Source organism: Mus caroli, chromosome 2 (assembly GCF_900094665.2).
Source record: "Mus caroli chromosome 2, CAROLI_EIJ_v1.1, whole genome shotgun sequence".
Classification (NCBI taxonomy): Eukaryota; Metazoa; Chordata; class Mammalia; order Rodentia; family Muridae; genus Mus; species Mus caroli.
Window position 1 is genome coordinate 88,434,151 of NC_034571.1, and position 18,308 is coordinate 88,452,458.

Sequence of the window (18,308 nt, forward strand, 5' to 3'; positions counted from 1 at the left end):
CTGTTTTGTGCCTTTATTTGTCTGTCTTTGCCCACGCTGCACACAGTTGAGCCCCATTTTTCCATGTGGTACTTGCAGGGGGGTGGATGTCTAGGGTAGCAGTGTTTTCCCAGTCATTGAGGTTCCTCTGGCTTCTGCTTTGACCTTCCTGTTGAGAGGCTGGCTGTAGTTCATTTGAACGGGATACCTTGTCCTCTGTTATTTGTCCATGGTCACTAAGATGTTATACTGATGATTCTTTGTATTCATGGTTTTCAGTCACAGACTTCTTTGATTCTGTGGAAGAATGTCCTTCTCCTTGTTAGAGAATGCTTAGTTCTCACTTCTACAAGTGTTGCCTCTGCACTGTCCTCTCTTCTTCCTGGAGGGATGACTGTTCTTTTTTTGGGGTTGTCTCACATCTTTTAAACCCTTAGATGAAGGTCCCTGAAACTTCTTTACTCTTTATCCTTCAGGTTGGGTATTTTCTAATAACACATCTTAATGTGTCTCTTCTCTGCTCCTATGACTAATCTTATGTTTCATTGTCTACTCTGACTTCATAAAATTTATGATGATCATCATTTCTAAATGTACAGTTTGGCAGTGCTTCAAGCACTCACACTGTATATAATCACTCTGCAGAACGTTTTCATCTGAAAATGTAAACTGTGCATTCAACAGCAGCCCCTTCCCTCTGGTCTCTGGCAGGCAACCGTCACTGTACTATAACATCTGATATGTGTGTCTGACCGTTCTGATACATAAGTGGAATCATTTCGTATTTGACTTTTTCTAACATTGTAATTAGCATAAGTCCTTGAAATTGACCTATGTGGTAGAAGGTGGTAAAAGTGCCTTCCTTTTCAATGGCTGAGTCACTGTGTTTATATATGCTTAATTTGTCCATTTATCTGATGCTGGGCATTTTTACTGATCCTCCTACTTGGCTAGATGGAAGAGCACTGCTACAAACATGAGTGTGCAAGTATTTCCTTGAGATGATACTTTCAATTGCTTGAATATGTACCAAGGAGTGCCGTTGCTGGTTCCTTAGGCACACCTATCTTTAGGAAGACCTATGATATGTTTTTGTTTGTTTTATCCATCAGCAACAGTAAGATTTTATGTTCATACCAACAGCCCACAAAGGTTACAATTCCTCTTCATCCTCACTAATACTTTTTTGTTTTATGCTACTGTCCTAAAAGACTAGTCACATTTCCTGTGACTAGTGATGTGGAATGTTTTCCTTCCTCATGGTTGTGGCTACTGCATGCTATCGTTGGAGGAATGGCTGTTTAAACCCTGTGTACCGTTTTAGGTTGAATTTTCAGTTCTTATCACTGAGAGGGAGGACTTTTTGATACGCCTTGGACATTAACTTATCAGTTAGTTGGATGCTTTTAGTACTGCCGCCCACTTTGGAGTCTGCCCCCTGTGCTGGTGATCTACAGAAATCTCCAGTCTATTCTGCTGTTACCACTCCTGTGCCCCTGGTGTCCCAGCCCAGGGTCAGGAGTCCCAGGGACACTTCCAAGACTCTGCAGTCTTAGCCTTTTAGCCATTAGATTTGCGGTAAGAGTTGAGCTTCAGTTTATCCCATGTGGCTATACCATGTCCTTTTTTTTTAATTTTTAATATTTTTATTACATATTTTCCTCAGTTACATTTCCAATGCTATCCCAAAAGTCCCCTGTCCCGCGCTGATTTTCCCGCCAGCAAGAAACAACGCAGCACACAAACAGGATCCTTCTGTAGCAAGCTTTAATGCGTCTTGAGAGGGAGAGCATCAGCTTCACAAGGCGGAGACCCCAAGCCCGAAAACCGCCTCCCTTANATAGGAGATTTCTCTCGCCTCGGACGTGGCGATTCNCTATAGGCCAAATTCTTGTCACCCGAGGTGACGTTGTCAGGCGGGCAACTGGCACCATGAACGGTTAATGCCAGCACATGCGCGGATCACTTGTTCATCTCCAGAGGCAGGCGATGTCGGTGCCATCTTATAATGGCGACGATGTGGGGTGGCGCCCCACAGTCCCCCATAGCGCCCCCCACTTCCCTACCCCCCCATTCCCATTCTTTTGGTCCTGGCATTCCCCTATATTGGGGCATATAAAGTTTGCAAGTCCAATGGGCCTCTCTTTCCAGTGATGGCCGACTAGGCCATCTTTCGATACATATGCAGCTAGAGACAAGAGCTCCGGGGTTCTGGTTAGTACATCATGTTGTTCCGACAATAGGGTTGCAGATCCCTTTAGCTCCTTGGGTACTTTCTCTAGCTTCTCCATTGGGAGCCCTGTGATACATCCAATAGCTGACTGTGAACATCCACTCCTGTGTTTGGTAGGCCCCGGCATCGTCTCACAAGAGACAGCTATATTTGGGTCCTTTCAGCAAAATCTTGCTAGTGTATGCAATGGTGTCAGCGTTTAGAAGCTGCTTATGGGATGGATCCCTGGATACGGCAGTCTCTAAATGGTCCATCCTTTCATCACAGCTACGAACTTTGTCTCTGTAACTCCTTCCCTGGGTGTTTTGTTCCCAATTCTAAGAAGGGGCACAGTGTCCACACTTTGGTCTTCATTCTTCTTGAGTTTCATGCGTTTGGTAAATTGTATCTTATATCTTGGGTATCCTAAGTTTTGGGCTAATCAGTGAATACATATTGTGTGAGTTCTTTTGTGATTGTGTTACTTCACTCAAGATGATGCCCTCCAGGTCCATCCATTTGGCTAGGAATTTCATAAATTCATTCTTTTTAATAGCTGAGTAGTACTCCATTGTGTGCTATACCATGTCCTTAATACCACTTGCTACAGAGAACAATCTTGATGTTGGTCAAATATCGTTTGACCATCTTATTTCTCATCTCTGGGCTTTCCATTGTTTTTTTCTTTCTGATTCTAAGCCCATGTATTAAGTCTTTAATTTCAAGTTTTATAATTCCCAGCCACCAAAAGTCCATATAATTTTTCTCCTCACAAATTTTAATTCTCTAAGAGAATTTTTTCCAATCGTTTCTACTTTTCTTGAACATACTGATTTCTGATATTTTAAAGTCCTGTCCTAACTCCAGACACTAGAGATCTCCTTAAAAGTCTCTGTTGATGGTCTCTTCTTTTCTCTTGGGTTTCAACCCCAACCTATGAACATCTAGTATGATTTTGTGGATGGTTTGACATTTTGTCTACAATACTGCTGAGGTTCCAGATGAGGTCATCTTCTTTACAAATGATACATTGCATTATAAAGTTTAATGTTCATCCTCACTGAAAATATCAGTAGATATGAGGGCACGCTGCATTTATTTGTCTCTTTATTTATTATTTTTAGTGTGTGTGTGTGCATGTATATACATATGCATATACATATACACACGCTGTAGCACTTGCACACCTTGAAGGCCTTGGTCTTCTCCTCTGCCATGTGGGTCCCAGATGGGGTATGTGTGTGTGAAATGCAGGTCACCAGGCTTGGTGGCAGGTGCTAACCCACAGTTATCTTCTCACAGAGCATCTCCTCACAGTTTATTCCATTACTGAGTTCTGGCTGCTATGTCACTGTGCAAAGTCTCCTCCCTGATTGGGTCCTTGTTGGAAGGCACACATCTGCAGACCTGCCAGATGAAATCCTGGGATATCTATTTGAAGCACATGTCTTCCAGTGGTGGGTTGATAACTAGAATTCTTGCCTCCACAGTAGGGTGAGACTGTCTCCAATGTCTCCATGGCTTTTGTCTCACTGTGCTTTACTGCTGAGTCTGCCAATGCACTGTGGAGATCAGTGGCCTTGGCAACCTGCTCTTCTCAATGAGACCCTCAGTCTGTCTCTCCAGCTGGGGGCCCCACGTCTGTTAGTATATCACCTCCTCTCCTGAAACACTTTTCTGCTTCAGTCTGAATATTTCCATTATTTCTTCTGTTCCTTCATTAGCCCTCTCTCCTATCATGTTTAGTCTATCCGAAGGCACTGATGCTTCTTGGAACGCCTTAGAAATTAATTTTAAAAACCCTTAACTATAATCCCTAGGTTTAATTTGCCCACTTCCATTGTTCATAGTCTTTATGAGAATGTTAGTTTTTAATTCTTATGTAATTTGTTAACCTTTTCCCACAGTGAACGTGAATTCTGAGTTAGTCATCCAGGGAGTGTTTGCCACTTTCAGGTCTCAGGACTGCACATTCTATTTGTACTTACAAGAGATCTGTTTTTATACGTAGTTAAATCTCTGATCCAGAGATGTGTAAGGAATGGATCTACTCTTACCTGTTTCCTATCCAGAGCATAGCACGTGATTTACTGTGCTGGGTGCTGCCTCTGTGTGCTGAGCTGCCATATGCAATTAGCTTCCTGTCCTTTCTCATCGTCTGCGTGTTCATGCACCACTATTAAACTGTTTTAATTAAAGACTTCACGTATGTTTAATATGAGGTTAAGTCCTCCTTCTCTCCAACTGTTCTTTTTCAGTCTGCCTGGTAATTCTTCATTGTTCAGTCTTGTGGATAAACTTACAATTAGCTTGTCTGGTGCTGGAGAAAACACAGTACTTTTATTGTTATGGCTAAAAATCACAAATTAACTCAGGAAGAACTAACATTCTTACACTGTGGGGACTCTACTCTCAAGAACGTGGGTTATTTTTCCATTTGTCATATCTTTCAGCATTGTTTTCTATTTTTTTCTCAGGTTTAGCATTTTTTTTATTAAGTTTACAGATTCTTTGTACCTATATGAAAATCAATCTTTCTTTCTTTCTTTCTTTCTTTCTTTCTTTCTTTCTTTCTTTCTTTCTTTCTTTCTTTCCAGTTTTATTTATTTATTAGCTTAATCTATTTGGTCAGAAAAATGCTAAGTGATTTAAAATTTTGGAATACTGTTAAAACTTTTTTCTTTTTTAAAACCAATTAGCTCTGTGACCCTCTTTCTTCTTTCTCAGGCATTTGGAAAAGACATGGCTGTCACTTGCAGACATAGTGCTCTGTACATGCCATCAGGGTCAAGGGTACAGGTGCTCATGGTCCTGCTCTTTTACAACTATTCTGAGATGCATAGTAACACCTACCTAGCTGGGGAGTACATCGATTTCTCTTTTCGGCAAGTCCATGTATGTATTTCCGAGCCATGCTATTGATGAGCCACTAGGACTCAGCCACACTGTATTGGTTAATTAACTTCCTATGGCTGTGTCAAATTGACTCAAGCTTGGTGACTTAATGAAACTGAAATATGCTTATTTGCATAGTTCTGGAGACGAGAAAGGAAGATTAGCATCACTGTGCACATCCATGACCAGCAGAGGCCTGAGAGGAGAAGCATTTCCTTCCTCCTCTGGCATCTGGAGGTGGCTGGCACTCTTCATTTCACCTTCACCTTCAGTACCACAGGCTTTGGTACAGAGTTACATTTGCTCTGTCCTCCCTCCCCGAAGGCTGCCTGTTAGTGCACAGTGCCTTCCTATGTACACCAGGATAACAGTTCATCTCTCAACTCTGAAATGTGTACCTGCAGAATTCCCTCTGACCTAAGGTAACTTTCAGACTCTGGGCACCTGGGGTCCCTACCCAGCTTACCATAGACCCCTCTCTCCTTATGAAACACACTTTAACTCCATTGGTGCCTTCTGCCTCAACGTTCCCTTGAGAAGGCAGTGATCCTCAACTCCTCTTTGTCACGGTTTGCATGATGTCATGGTTCATATCTGTACTTTCAACCTGCTCATATTCAGATGTTTAAAGTGTCCCTTCTAAGCAGCAAGTGGCTGGGTTTAGAAAGCTGATGACACGTGGTTTCTGGGTCTGTGTTATTAGTTTGATGTGTCCATGTTCTTACCTTTCTTGTCTTCCATCAATTTAATCAAACACTTTATGCTATTCCATTTTCCTTCTGCTAAACTGCATCTTAAAATAATGTTGGAAGTTAGTTAGCCTATGGCTTAAAGTATACATGTAAGTCTTACAGTCTGATTGACACCAGGTAAATGTTGGGAATTTAAACCTCACTTATTGCTCTTTCGTCCCCATGTAACTGTTACCTCACATTTTTATATGGTCCCCAGAGTGAGGTGCCAAGGTGCCATAGCCACTCCAAGTCACTAAGTAGTTATTTTTAAATTTTGCTGTTATTTCTTGCACATCCATACTTCTACCTGAGGTCACTTTCCTACTGATCTTCCTTTCCATTTTATTTTAGTTTAGATCTACTGGTGGAAAATTTTCTCAGTTTTTGATCAACTAAACACATCTCCATTTGTGGCCAGCTTCTGAAGGGTACTTCTGCTGGCACAGAGCTCTGGGCTTGGCATTTCCTTTATGCAGCACTGTTAAGATGGCTTTTGGTTTCATGAATTCTGCTAAGGCACTACTGGTCTCAGAATTGCTTCCCTCAAGGTAGATGTGGAGGACTGAAGGTGGGCAGCACATTCTCTGGGCAGAGCCTTGAGACCTGCACTTTGCTAAGGTAGAGGCAGCTGTGGCTGGAGCTTGGGTAGCTCTGGCTCTTGCAGCCTTCCCAGGAGGCATCAAATGAACAGACAAAGTAGTCTTGGGTGTCTCACCTCAGCAGTGTGAGTGACTGCAGCTGAGTGCAGAGGCTAGAGGAGAGAACTGTGAAGAAATGGGCCGCTGCAATCTGTGCTAAGTCTCGAGTACTGAACCCCCAACTACCGACTAACAAAGAAATTGGTATTTTTCCTGTGTCCTTCATCTTGTGGTTTTCAGTGGCTTTAGTATTTCCCATGGTCTTGTCCATTTAAAATCTTATATTTTAAATCTTATGTAGGTATGTAATTATAGCATAATCTATGGGTGTATTTTTAAAATTAAAAAAATAAAAAACTATGTATGGTTACTTTTCCCGTATGTGCACCATGCTCATGCCTGGAGTCCACAGAGGCCAGAAGAAGGCATTGGAGCCCCTAGAACTGGATATGGTTATGAGTGGCCTTGTGGATGCTGAGACTCAAACCAATGTACTGTGGAAGAGCAGCCAGTGCTCTTAACTGCTGAGCCACCTCTCCAGCCCCTAGCTATGCTTTAAACCATTCTGAAAGTCTCATTCTCATGTCATAGCCTATCTGCATTTCTGGCTATGACTAATGAGCTTGCCCCTGACCCTGAATGCAACAGAAAGTACCTGTGCATAAGTATTCACTTCCTGTATGCCTGCTTTACTTGACCTGTTCCCAATCTAGCTTTGGTATTTGGGCAAGCTCATATTGTACCTGTATTGAATGCCTTCATCCAAGTGACAATGTGTGCTGCCACCTCACATCTGGGTCACATTCTTTCCATTCTTATTTTTCCTGACACTCTTTCCTTCCTCTATATCAGTATATGATCATCAATTCCCAACCAGCATCCACTAATTAAGCAGTACACTGATCTGACCTTTTATGCATGTACTTACTCAGTCTATTTTTGACAGCTGCAGCATTCCTGTATTTCTGAGGACGGGCCCTCATATATGACAGTGACTTCTGTAGGCAGATTAATTGTACAGGCAGACAGCATGCTTGAAACTTCTACCAATGCTACCCTGGGTCAGCTAGGCTGTGTAGTTGGGTGCATGGGAGCAAAAAAAATCACTGCAAGGCCTACGGACTTTATACTCATGGCCAACTTGGTAGCTCAAGGCTCAGTTTTTTTTCCTTAAGCATCCTAAATATATTACTCTACTGACTTCTGAAATCATGTCTTTGTTAAAAACTTAGTAACACAAGTCTATTCTGAACATTCAAATACATTTGTCAAAAAGTACTGAGAGACTGGGGAGATGGCTCAGTAGGTAGAGGCACTCATGCAGTTGTCTCAGACATCCACATACCCCCCACCCCCGACATACACACACAGTGAGAGGGGCAGAGGACTAAAAATATAAATTTACTAAAATATATTTTAGAGTTGGCTATCTTGGTTGATTTCCCCAAGTATGTCATTTCTTTTAGTTAATTTCATTTTATTTGTTTATTTATTAGATAGGACCTGTGTACTTTATTTTTTACTAAGACAGGTCTCTTTTACTAGGTCTGGCTGGCCTAGAGGATCTGCCTTTTCAAGATACTGTTTCAAAGTCTTTTAATATTTGCTTTGGCTTTTTCTTTTCTTCCCTTTTTCTTTTTAGGATTCCTATTACATGGGCATTGAATCTTTTTCTTTCTTTCTACCTCTTTAACTTTCCTTTCATTTCCTGTTTGTGTGTTGGGTGGAGGAGACTTCTGGCTTGTATTTCTGGAACAGGTCTTATTGTCTAGTCCATGTAGGTAGGTCTAGAACTCCCGACGTAGCTCAGGATGCTCGGGAAGGAGATTCTCCACCTCCTTTGGATGATGAGAATGTTCCTTCTTGTGCTGTTTTCCCTGGGTGTTATCCAGTGTGCTCCTTCTTTCAGCTTCATCTGGAAATCAAGGCTTTCACTTGTAGCTCATTTGAATATGCTGTTGTTTCTCTAAATCCCCCTGCCAGCATCTCACTCCCCAGCTCTCCCAAGCCTAGTTAAGGTGTTCTCGTGGGCTTGCTGGTTCAGTGGGAGTCTGAGGCTCAGTTCCTTTAACCCTGGGTTCCTCATCCTTCTCCAGTCCTGGCATCAGGTCTCAGCTCCTCACTGTCCTCCACCCCGGCAGCCTCTAAGCTCTATCCCCGCTTGCTCTCAGAGAGCTCACACTCACACTTGTGCTCTGCTTGTGGTTTTAATGAACACAAAGGTCTATAGACACCTGTTTCATGTAAGCCCAACAGTAACTCAGAAGCACTTTTGTCCTGGGCTGGATGCAGTCGCTCTGAAGTGGGGTGCTCTCTCCTGGAGCCTGTGTCAGGAGGGAAGCGTCAAGGATTCCTTCTTGCTTTATTAAAATAGAATAATTTCCTTGGATAAGCATCGTTGCTAACTCTTTTGGAAGATGCCTTTTTAACCAGACATATTTTACAGAAATAAAAGAACTTGCCAAGCCTTATTTAGTTGTAGCTCCAGTTGCATTTCCCCATCATGTGTTCTTCCAATCTCTGTGCTGTGTATTCCATCCTGCCCTTCCTCTCCTGTACCTCCTCCTGTGATCATCTGTATTCTCCCTGCTGCGACTTCCAATCTTCCAACCTGCCCGGGACTCTCTCCTGTTCGCTAGCATTCAGGATGAGAATGCTGGTCTCACACCCTTTGCTAGACTCTCCCTGCATTTTCAGTTTTGCTTTGTGATTTTGATTCATAAGTTCTTTCATGTTATTTTTAAAATTCATGGCAAGAAGTCTAGACTAAATTATGCTTTTGGCGCCAGCAGGATCTTTCTGCTGCATGCTCTCTGGTAAGCCTTGCTGTTCCTCTGTATGATGGTCCTGAGTCTGGATCACTTCTGTGCCAGCTCTCTGGATCACTCAGGATCTTCCTCTCAGGGAGTAGACTTCTGTGGCCATATTCAGAATCTGGCATCTCAGCCTGTCTGCTGCCTCCACTTCCCATAGGCCTTTGTGTCGATCTCCAGCACTCTCGGCAATCCTTGCTTCTTACTATTTACTTATTTACTTGGGCTGTAGATGACATCTGGGCCCTACTTTCGTTACAAGTGGACAATTCCCATGTGTAATTCCCACAGGAAGGCAGCTGTTATGGCTGCTTGTCATGCTCACACTGAACTGAGTTATTTGCTTAATCACCGTTAGAAATAACCTCCTCAATATCAGATACTACTAGATTGATTCTTAGCTACAGAGTAATCAAACTAAAAATGTAACTCCTCTTTTTTATAGAGCATCACACGCAGGCAGAGAAGCCATCTTAGGTATTTCAGGTACCGTCTCTGAGCTGCTGGAAATGCAGTATTGTACATGTGCTTGAGGACTCGAGTAGAAAACCCACTTCACAAGGTACTTCCTGTCTATCATGCTCTTCCCTGGCACGTACTGCATTACTTCCTATACCAGGTTCTACAATTCCTAGCAGCAGCACCGCCTCTCAATACACAGGCAGAGGAGAGGAGGCCCTGCTGACTGGGTACGTCTCATCCCAGAATGCAAAGAAGTGGTAGGAAGAGCGACAGTGGTGACTGAGGAGTTATCAGAGTGCTGAGGTACCCTGAGGGGGCTCACTTCACCGTGAGCCTCTGGTCACATTAGCCACAGGCAAAAGGGCGAGAGCCATGTGGGGACCAATACTCTAGAAAGAAGTCAAAGGGTGGGCAACAATTTCTAGCCACCTTTCGGGTACTTACTTTTTCCAAAACCTTGGCAATTCGGGTGCCAATTTGTTCAAGTGACTGTTGCGGATATTGGTCCTTGCCAAGATTCTGTAGTACCTGGAACAGAAGGAGATGGTTGGTGAGAGAGCTGAAAAAGAGGCCAGATTTGGATGCTGCCACCGCTGCTCAGCTAGGGGTGGAACATCACAGCAAAATGCTTTTCTGGGACACTGTTGTGCATCTGCTGGGAAACCAGTGTGTGGAAGACACACTTAAGATGACTCTGACAGTCCACGGTCCTCTCCCACTTAGGAAAGCTTACAGACGTAGAAAACACAGTTGTCCCAGCAACACTAGAAAGTTAACAAATCTACTTGCAGCTCTGCCCTCACGTATATTTCCAGATATTTGCTGTGTGTGTGTAAACTGTCATTTATATCTTCATATATAGTATATTCTTAACTTTTCTGCATGCCAATACATATATTTGTCTTAGTTATGGTTTCTATTGCTGTGATAAAATACTATGACCAAAATAACTTGTAGAGCAAAGGGTATGTTTCAGCTTACAACTCTCTTGACACTCTCCATCCCGATAGGCAGTCACTGATGAACAAGCCGCAGAGGAAGGAGTGCTGCTTGCTGGCTTGCTCCTCATGGCTTGCCTGGCCTGCTTTCTTATAGCACCCACGACCACCAGGGTTGGCCACTCCCACATCAATCAAGAAAATGTGCCACAGGCCAGTCTTGTGGAGTCATTTCTCAACTGAATTCCCTCTTCTAAAATGACTCTAGCTTGTGTCAAGTTGACATAAAACTAACCGTCATGACATTCTACCACATCTTTCTGAATTGTGCCATTGTATATTATCTGCTGTTTTATTTAACTTATCCTTTAACATGGGCATTTGTGACATATTTTCCAAATCTCCTTTGAGGTACAGTCTTTGCTAGGCATATGCTGGGTTGGTTTTCCTGCCTTTCTTAAGAATGTCAACAGGAAAATAACTGCCCCAAATGTTTCTCTCCTGAGCCTCTCTGTGGGAGGCAGAAGCCAGTCCACCCTGGTAAGTGTACTGGTTATAGACATAAGAATTACAAGCTTTGTCTTAGAGCCTGAATGGAATTAGGCTTGGAATTAAAGCTATCTAAGTCAAGGTGAACTAAAAAAAAATTAAAACAGTGATAAGAGCCCTGGCTGCTCATTCTTGCTTTCTGGTGTCAGTTACATTGTAGCTATGAGGCTAACACCACAACAGCCTGAACAAACCTGAGTGCTCACCTCTGTTAGCTGGCTCTCACCCGTGTAGTGCAGGCTGGCTCTGTTGGACACTCCATGTAAGTGGTCCAGGGTATGCATGCTCGTGGGGAGATTGCCATTGCACAGCGGTTCCATGGCTGGCTGCTGTATGGGTGTGGCAAAGTCTATGTGTTCTGTGATGCTGGAAAATGGAGATGACCACATTAACCATGGAAAATCCAAGTAGCCAGAGAGGGTTCTAACAATCAGCACCTCCACCTTCCATATGGTGCTCCTTCACCAGGGAGGGTTTCAAATGAGTGGGTTTCCTTTAGGATTTCTTCTCTCAGGGAACAGACAGCAATAAGACATACAACTGGTTTTTACAGCCTACTTTTCCATTACAAACAGAAGCATACTTGCTGCTCAAAGAGAAAGTCATCTGAAAGTAAGACAGTAAAAGCAGACTCAACTGGACATTCATTGTACTGGGTATCAAATACAAGTACTTAGCTTCATTATCTCCAGAAGTTATTTTTTTAAAAAAGATTTTGAAAATTTTAAATTATGTACATATGTGTATCTCTGTGCTGGTGTATGCAGGTGACCAGAGGCCACAGATATCATTATGTACATATGTGTATCTCTGTGCCAGTGTGTGCAGGTGACCAGAGGCTGCAGGTATCCCTGGTGCTGAAAGTTGTTTTGAGTCATTCACATGGTTTCTGGAAACCAATTCTGATCTTCTAGAAGAAGAAGTACATGTTCTTGCCTTGCTTAGCCGTCTCTCAAGCCCAGGAGATCACTTCTCACAGGCCAACCATACAAACAACCAGATGTACTACATAATTTGGCACCACTAAATTTTACTTTAAACATTTTAACTTGTATTTGGAAAACATTTATTGCTCCATTGGTTATTTATTCCAAATCTACTGCATATCAGATACCAAGCCTATAATCATTAAACAAACATATGAGGTCCTAGTTGTTGTGTTGCTAATGTCTTGGAAGGTGTAGGATTACAGACGTGCTAAGTTACAAAACATGAAATACTGAAAGCATGCCAGCGAGGAGGGATGGTTGTGACAGCTTTCCTGAAGCAGCGGAGCTCAAAGGTCTTGGGGTGAAGACTGTGACTGGGCTGGGTAGGGGCAGAGTGAGAAGGCCTGAGTTACATCCAAAGAACTCTCATAGTAGGAAGCAAATGGGAAAAACCGAGGCAAGAATGAGCAGGGCTGGAGGCGCACATACACCTGTGTGGTAGTACAGACACTCTGGAGCAGCAGTGTGGATGCAGAAAAGCAGACAGCTCGTAAAGGTCTCAGGGCATACAAGAAGTAAGAACCGGTAACAGATGATATCTGGGTTTCTGGTCTGAATACAGCTGAACATATTTTCTGCGAATGCAGAATGGGGGAGCTGGATAGATATCTCAGTGGCTAGGAACACATACTGCTCTTTCAGAGGACCCAGCTTTAGCTCCCAGTGCCCACATCAAGTGGCTCACAACCTCTTGCAACTGTAGCTCCTTGTCTGGACTCCATGGATACCTACATTCATACATGCACATACTCATACACATCCCTAAAGAATAAAAATGAATCTTTAAAAAAATGTGAAATGGAGGCGGGCGTGGTGGCGCACGCCTTTAATCCCAGCACTCAGGAGGCAGAGGTAGGCGGATTTCTGAGTTCAAGGCCAGCCTGGTCTACAGAGTGAGTTCCAGGACAGCCAGGGATACACAGAGAAACCCTGTCTAAAAAAAAAAGAAAAAGAAAAAAGAAAAATGTGAAATGGATAAACAAGATCAATGTTTTATTTTATTTTTTAATGTTGGACACTGGGGAAGAAAATACGTGTTTTCTTGAGCTTGTGGGTATAAATGAGTCTGGGGCTTTAGGGTAGAAATTTGGGAGGTCACTGCATCTGTGATGAAGGAAAGTTTAGGAGCAGTCACTCAGCTAGACTCGATTACGAACCTAAATGGGGCAGATCTGGGGGACAGCAACACTTCCAGAGCAGAAGGTCAGCAAAAGTCCCTTTGCTTGCTTTCTTCACAGGTGTCACTAAGTCTAGATTTGCCCTACCTCCCCTAAAAGGCACAATGTCTCTGCAAAAGACAAGGATCTGGTCTTCAACATGAACTATATGCTCCATCTGACAGCTTGCAATGGGCAAAGGCACCTAGAACGGGTTCATTTATCACTCTTGGCATGGACTGAGCCCAGCTAGCCAAGCCCAGCTGCTCACAGTGCCAGAACGACAACTCTTCCGATCACCAATGGCACAGAAGATGTTGCTGGGGTCAGCTGAGGCCACTGTGGCTCACTGGTAAGGAAGTTCCATGAGGAAGGCTATGTCAAAGATACTTACTCAATGTTTTTTGAAGAAACTGCTAGCCAGGTGCTCACAATGGCAGTTAGCTCTACCCAGCGGAGTTTGAGGCACTCATCGGGACTGGGCCACCCCAGACTCTGGTAGTCACGTTTCTTTTCTGGAAGGAAAGTAGGTCATGAATGGATACAGTACAAAGGAATGGAAGCTAAGCAGTTGTTTCCCCTCAATGACATCACCCAAACTGGTGTGGTTGGTAGTGCCCATTTTTCTTCTTGTCTTTAGAATGTGTGCATCACAAAAAGACAGATCTAATTACAATCTTATCATTCATGGCAATGGGAACAAAAATCCTCTCTGAAATAAGGCCTTATTCTCAAAGACAAAATAAAAATCATCCTTTGTTGCATTTGAGGTTGGCCAATGTGAAATAAGGATTCAGAGACTCTCAGATGCTAACATTCCTACCACGTTTCATTTTTACCCTTCTGGTTTTGATTTTATGAGGATATATCTGACTTAATGGGAACACATATCTCTAAAGCAGGCATCCAGCCCTGGCACTGTGACATTTTGGGGTGGATAATGCTTTGTTGTAGGGACACTGTAGTGCACTGAAGGACAGTTTTAGTAGCACGTGGGCGTCAACCCATTAGATTTCAGTAGCACAGCCTCACCAAGAAATGTCACCACACACTGCCAAATATTCCATGGGTGCAAAATTGCCCCTCACAATCACTGCTACAAAGAAACAAGTGTCAGGATACGATCTGTGACACTGTAAGGTCACCATTTCTTGCAAGAGCATTTCCTGTGTGTTCAGAAGCTGTGCTTCAGTGCTCATAATTCCTAAGCTCAGAAGAGGAGGCAGGTTAGGAGCGGCTCACCAAAGTTCTCTGGCTAGAGGTGCAGCAGAGGCAGAACTGAGACATAGGTTATGTGACTCTAACACATGTTTCCAATTCCTGTGCTAGCCAAGGCACCCCCTGTTCAGTCTCAGCCTTTTATTTCAGGTCAGGTCCCCAGGAAAGAGCAAAATAAAAGTCTTATCTGATGGGGACAAGCAGGAGGAGAACCTTAATTCTGTGTAGCACTTTTTACATTGTAGGAATTTACCAGTAATAGAAAACCATTTGAGGTACAGGCAGGGATTTAGATTCAGATTTTAATAAAGAAAAAAAGATCAGCTTGGAAGAATTTCAAAGTAACTTTGAATAACGCAAACATTAAACAATAAAGATCACTTTCTTTTTATATTTAAAAAATTCACTTGAGAAATATTTATTGAGCACCTATTATCAGGGTCTGGGAACTGCGTACACACATGAAGAGGCAGCCTGCTCTGCAGCTCACAGGCTAGTGAGGAAGGCAAACATAAGGAAAGTGGTACACTGTCACAGCAGAGTGTTCAAGGAGGAACCCAAGAGTTGTACAAAGGAAGGAACAACTACTTCTGTCTGAAGACAGCAAAGGAGAAATGGCACTTGAGTTTCAAGTTTAAGGGTGAGTGATATTAGCACCGCAGAGGTGGTCTAAGGGCATTCCAGGCAGAGGGAACAGCATATGCCAAGGCATGGGTAAAATCAGAGCATGGCTGCTTCCTGGGTGGTGGTGGAGGAGAGTGGAGAGAGGCTGCTTTATAAAGGGTCTTGAATGGCACACTAGGAAGTCTGCACTTTTTCCTGTAGGCAGTGGGAAACTTGGAGCCCACATCTCTCCATCTTGGTCACAAGGATATCATAAGAGGATGTTAAATGCCTTGCTGCGATCCAGTTATATTATGTCTATGGCACTTCCCTGGTCTTCCAGTCTAGAAGCCCTAGCCAAAAAAGGAAATGAAATTAGTTCATTTGTTATTATTATGTTATTATTAGTACTCAGTATGTCTATTACGGTTCTCAAAGATCTCCATTTCTCCCCATAGGTTGACAAACATCTGCTCAATAATTTGCTTTAAAACTTGGACATGATTCACCGGAAGTTTATTAGCTGGTGATGGTCAGAATTGATACTTATTTAAACTTATTTAAAATATTGTAGTATTTTTTGCACTTTCTCCACCCCAAGAACACTCTCCTTCAAGGACAGTAAGCAGCTCCATGACCTCATTTGCAAGTGTCTTTAGTGCCCAGCTGGGGTCTGCTAAGCTAAGACCACTTGGAACTGCTAAAAGGGGGCCATGGTGTAGTTTAGAAGATGACTTGCCTAGTGAGAGGAAGGCTTTCACTTCAACCTCCCTCCCCCTAGTGCAAGCAAACACACATCGCCCAGATGTTCTCAGATAATCTCAGCCATGCAGGCTTTAGCTATCTCTTTGTGAGAAGCTTTTTGTTTCTTTAAAGTACTATAGGACCATTAGAAAATATCTGTAAAATGGAAGGGCCACAAAGAAACCACAGGTGACCTACAGTTCTCTTAGTGCCACAGAGCATGGGTACTGCTGCGCTGACTTGCTTCTACTGTTTCATGTGCTCGCTTGCTAGGCCAAGGGCAGCTGATCCAAGAGACCATCAACTCCACAGGATAGACAACTTCAGACAATGTATGACAGGAAAAAAACCTGCCAACTGTTACCAACATCTATCTGTGACATGTATCTCATGTATCAGAGATACTGAAATGTGAGAAAACGACAGTTGCTATGACACCGTGTGTCTACCATCTGTTGGGATGGGACGTCCTTACACTGATGTGCTGTGTTTCTCTGCTGCGCTGCACGTGTCACACACATGCTGTATACAGTTAATGAGGAAAGTGCAGCATGTAGGTTGCATCAGTTCTGTGAGGATAAGGAACTCTGTGCATATATTTTTGGTAAATATGAGACAACTTTCCTCGAGTGCATCAGTAGAAGAGTTATCACTATGGTCTAAATCCCTCTGACCCATCTGTCACACTAACCTCAGGCTTGCTCTGCTGATTTTCACTGTGGCCTACATTTCACATTTAGACAGTCTGGTAAGCAAACCCTTAGCTGTTTATGTCCCCTCTTTCTGGCTGCTACTGACTAGATGTTCTGTTACAGTGGGAGTGCTGCGTGTTCGTCTGATAAAGTAGCTACACATATTTTATCTTACTGCTGCATTGTTTATGGTCTTTAAATGACATTGATATTACCCCCGCCCCCGTGGAAAATATATGATACAAATATATAAAAATATCCTGCAAAATCAGTGCTCAGACTTTAGTTTTGCCTCCCTTGTGTCAGAATTATCTTTTATATTTCTCTACCTTGGAGCGTCCTTAGCGTGAAGTGCTATAAACACTGCCGTGTCGACTATGCTGTGTGACGACTCCTTACAGTGACATCTAACTGCTCAGAAGGGTCACTTCCGAGCTTTACACCTGGCTGTCTTTCCTACTACTACAGATGGACTCAGCAGAAAGAGGTGTTTGCCTTCTGTAACTCAACACAAGGCTTTGCAGCACAACCAATCCAAGTTTTCTCCTGTCACAGCAGGAGACCGTCCTCGGACATGCAGGACTGACGGAGGTATATCCTGAGTTAGGATAAACTGACCCTACTCAATATTTTATTTATCTAACTTAGTTAGATAAGACAGATTTTAATGAATTGAATTATTAGTCTAAGATAGTAAAAATATTACTTTAAAAAGGGATATAATATTTTTAAAAAAGGAATTCTACTGCTACTTTTTAACTGCTGGGGGAAAAACTCAACTGGGGGCAAGGCAGTGGTCTTCAACCTAAAGGGTTAATGGGATTTCCTTATACTGCTGACTGATAATGTCCTCTAACCTCTCATCGGAACTGCTCTAAGTCATAAAACACACCTCCTGTGAGAAACGAGACGGTGACCTGGAGTAAGGAATGAGATGGGAGACAGCCTCACTTACCCTGGGGCCCAGGAGATGCCACCTTTGGGCCAGTGATCTCCAGGTTTGCTTGGTAACGTTGTCCATTCTCTGCCTGACTTGCCTCTACTTTTTTCCCAGGAGGTTTTTTATGATCCCCTTTGGGTTTCTTTACACGTTTGACCTGGAATGTGATCTGGGAATCCAAAACATGTTAGAGACAAATGAGACCAGTGAATCTTAATCTGTCCCTTGCTACAGATTTCAGGGGTTGTAAGGAGAGCCTAGCCCATCAGACCTTGATGACAAGAGTCTGTTTCTGGAGACAACACAGATTTTGGTCAGAGGATATGGAAAAATCAAGTTGCTGCTGACCAGGAAGCTCTTTTCCACTTTTATCTTTAATAGCACAAGAAGGCGTTATGTAGGTTATTAAAGGAAAAAAGTCATTGACAGTTTTATCTAGCTGTGAATAAGATCAGCCCGTATGACAATGTATGTTCATGGGTGCGTATTGGTACGGTGCTATCGGGATTAGCAGTTGTCATCTGATTGGATTTAGGGCCTGCTCCACAGGAGGGAAGGGATGCCTGGGACTGGGAATCTGGCCAAGAATCCATGGTTCCTGGGGGCTGGATGGGGTGGACCTATTACTATTAGTCTGCTAAATGGATACTTGTACCAAAACGCCTTTGAAATCTCTATTTCCGTACCCACTGGTTACTGAAGCTCTCAGAATCCAGCAGAGAAGTTTCTTTGTGTAGTGAATGGT

At 43.1% G+C, this 18,308-nt stretch overlaps 1 protein-coding gene across 5 annotated transcripts in view; it reads right to left on the reverse strand.

Moving 5' to 3' along the window:
- Nucleotides 1-18,308, reverse strand: part of Ttc17 (tetratricopeptide repeat domain 17) — a 103,871-nt gene that overhangs the window by 14,130 nt on the left and 71,433 nt on the right. For 3 of the 5 annotated variants that reach the window (XM_029474324.1, XM_021154024.2, XM_029474323.1), the window contains 4 exons: nucleotides 17,579-17,732; nucleotides 13,761-13,881; nucleotides 11,427-11,586; nucleotides 10,178-10,261 (listed from right to left, as the gene is read on the reverse strand). In XM_029474324.1, the coding sequence (XP_029330184.1) occupies nucleotides 10,178-10,261; nucleotides 11,427-11,586; nucleotides 13,761-13,881; nucleotides 17,579-17,732 (519 nt within the window). Of the gene's footprint in view, nucleotides 1-10,177; nucleotides 10,262-11,426; nucleotides 11,587-13,760; nucleotides 13,882-14,107; nucleotides 15,541-17,578; nucleotides 17,733-18,308 lie in introns of those variants that run through there. The other 2 variants (XM_029474326.1, XM_021154030.1) reach the window with 2 other exon arrangements.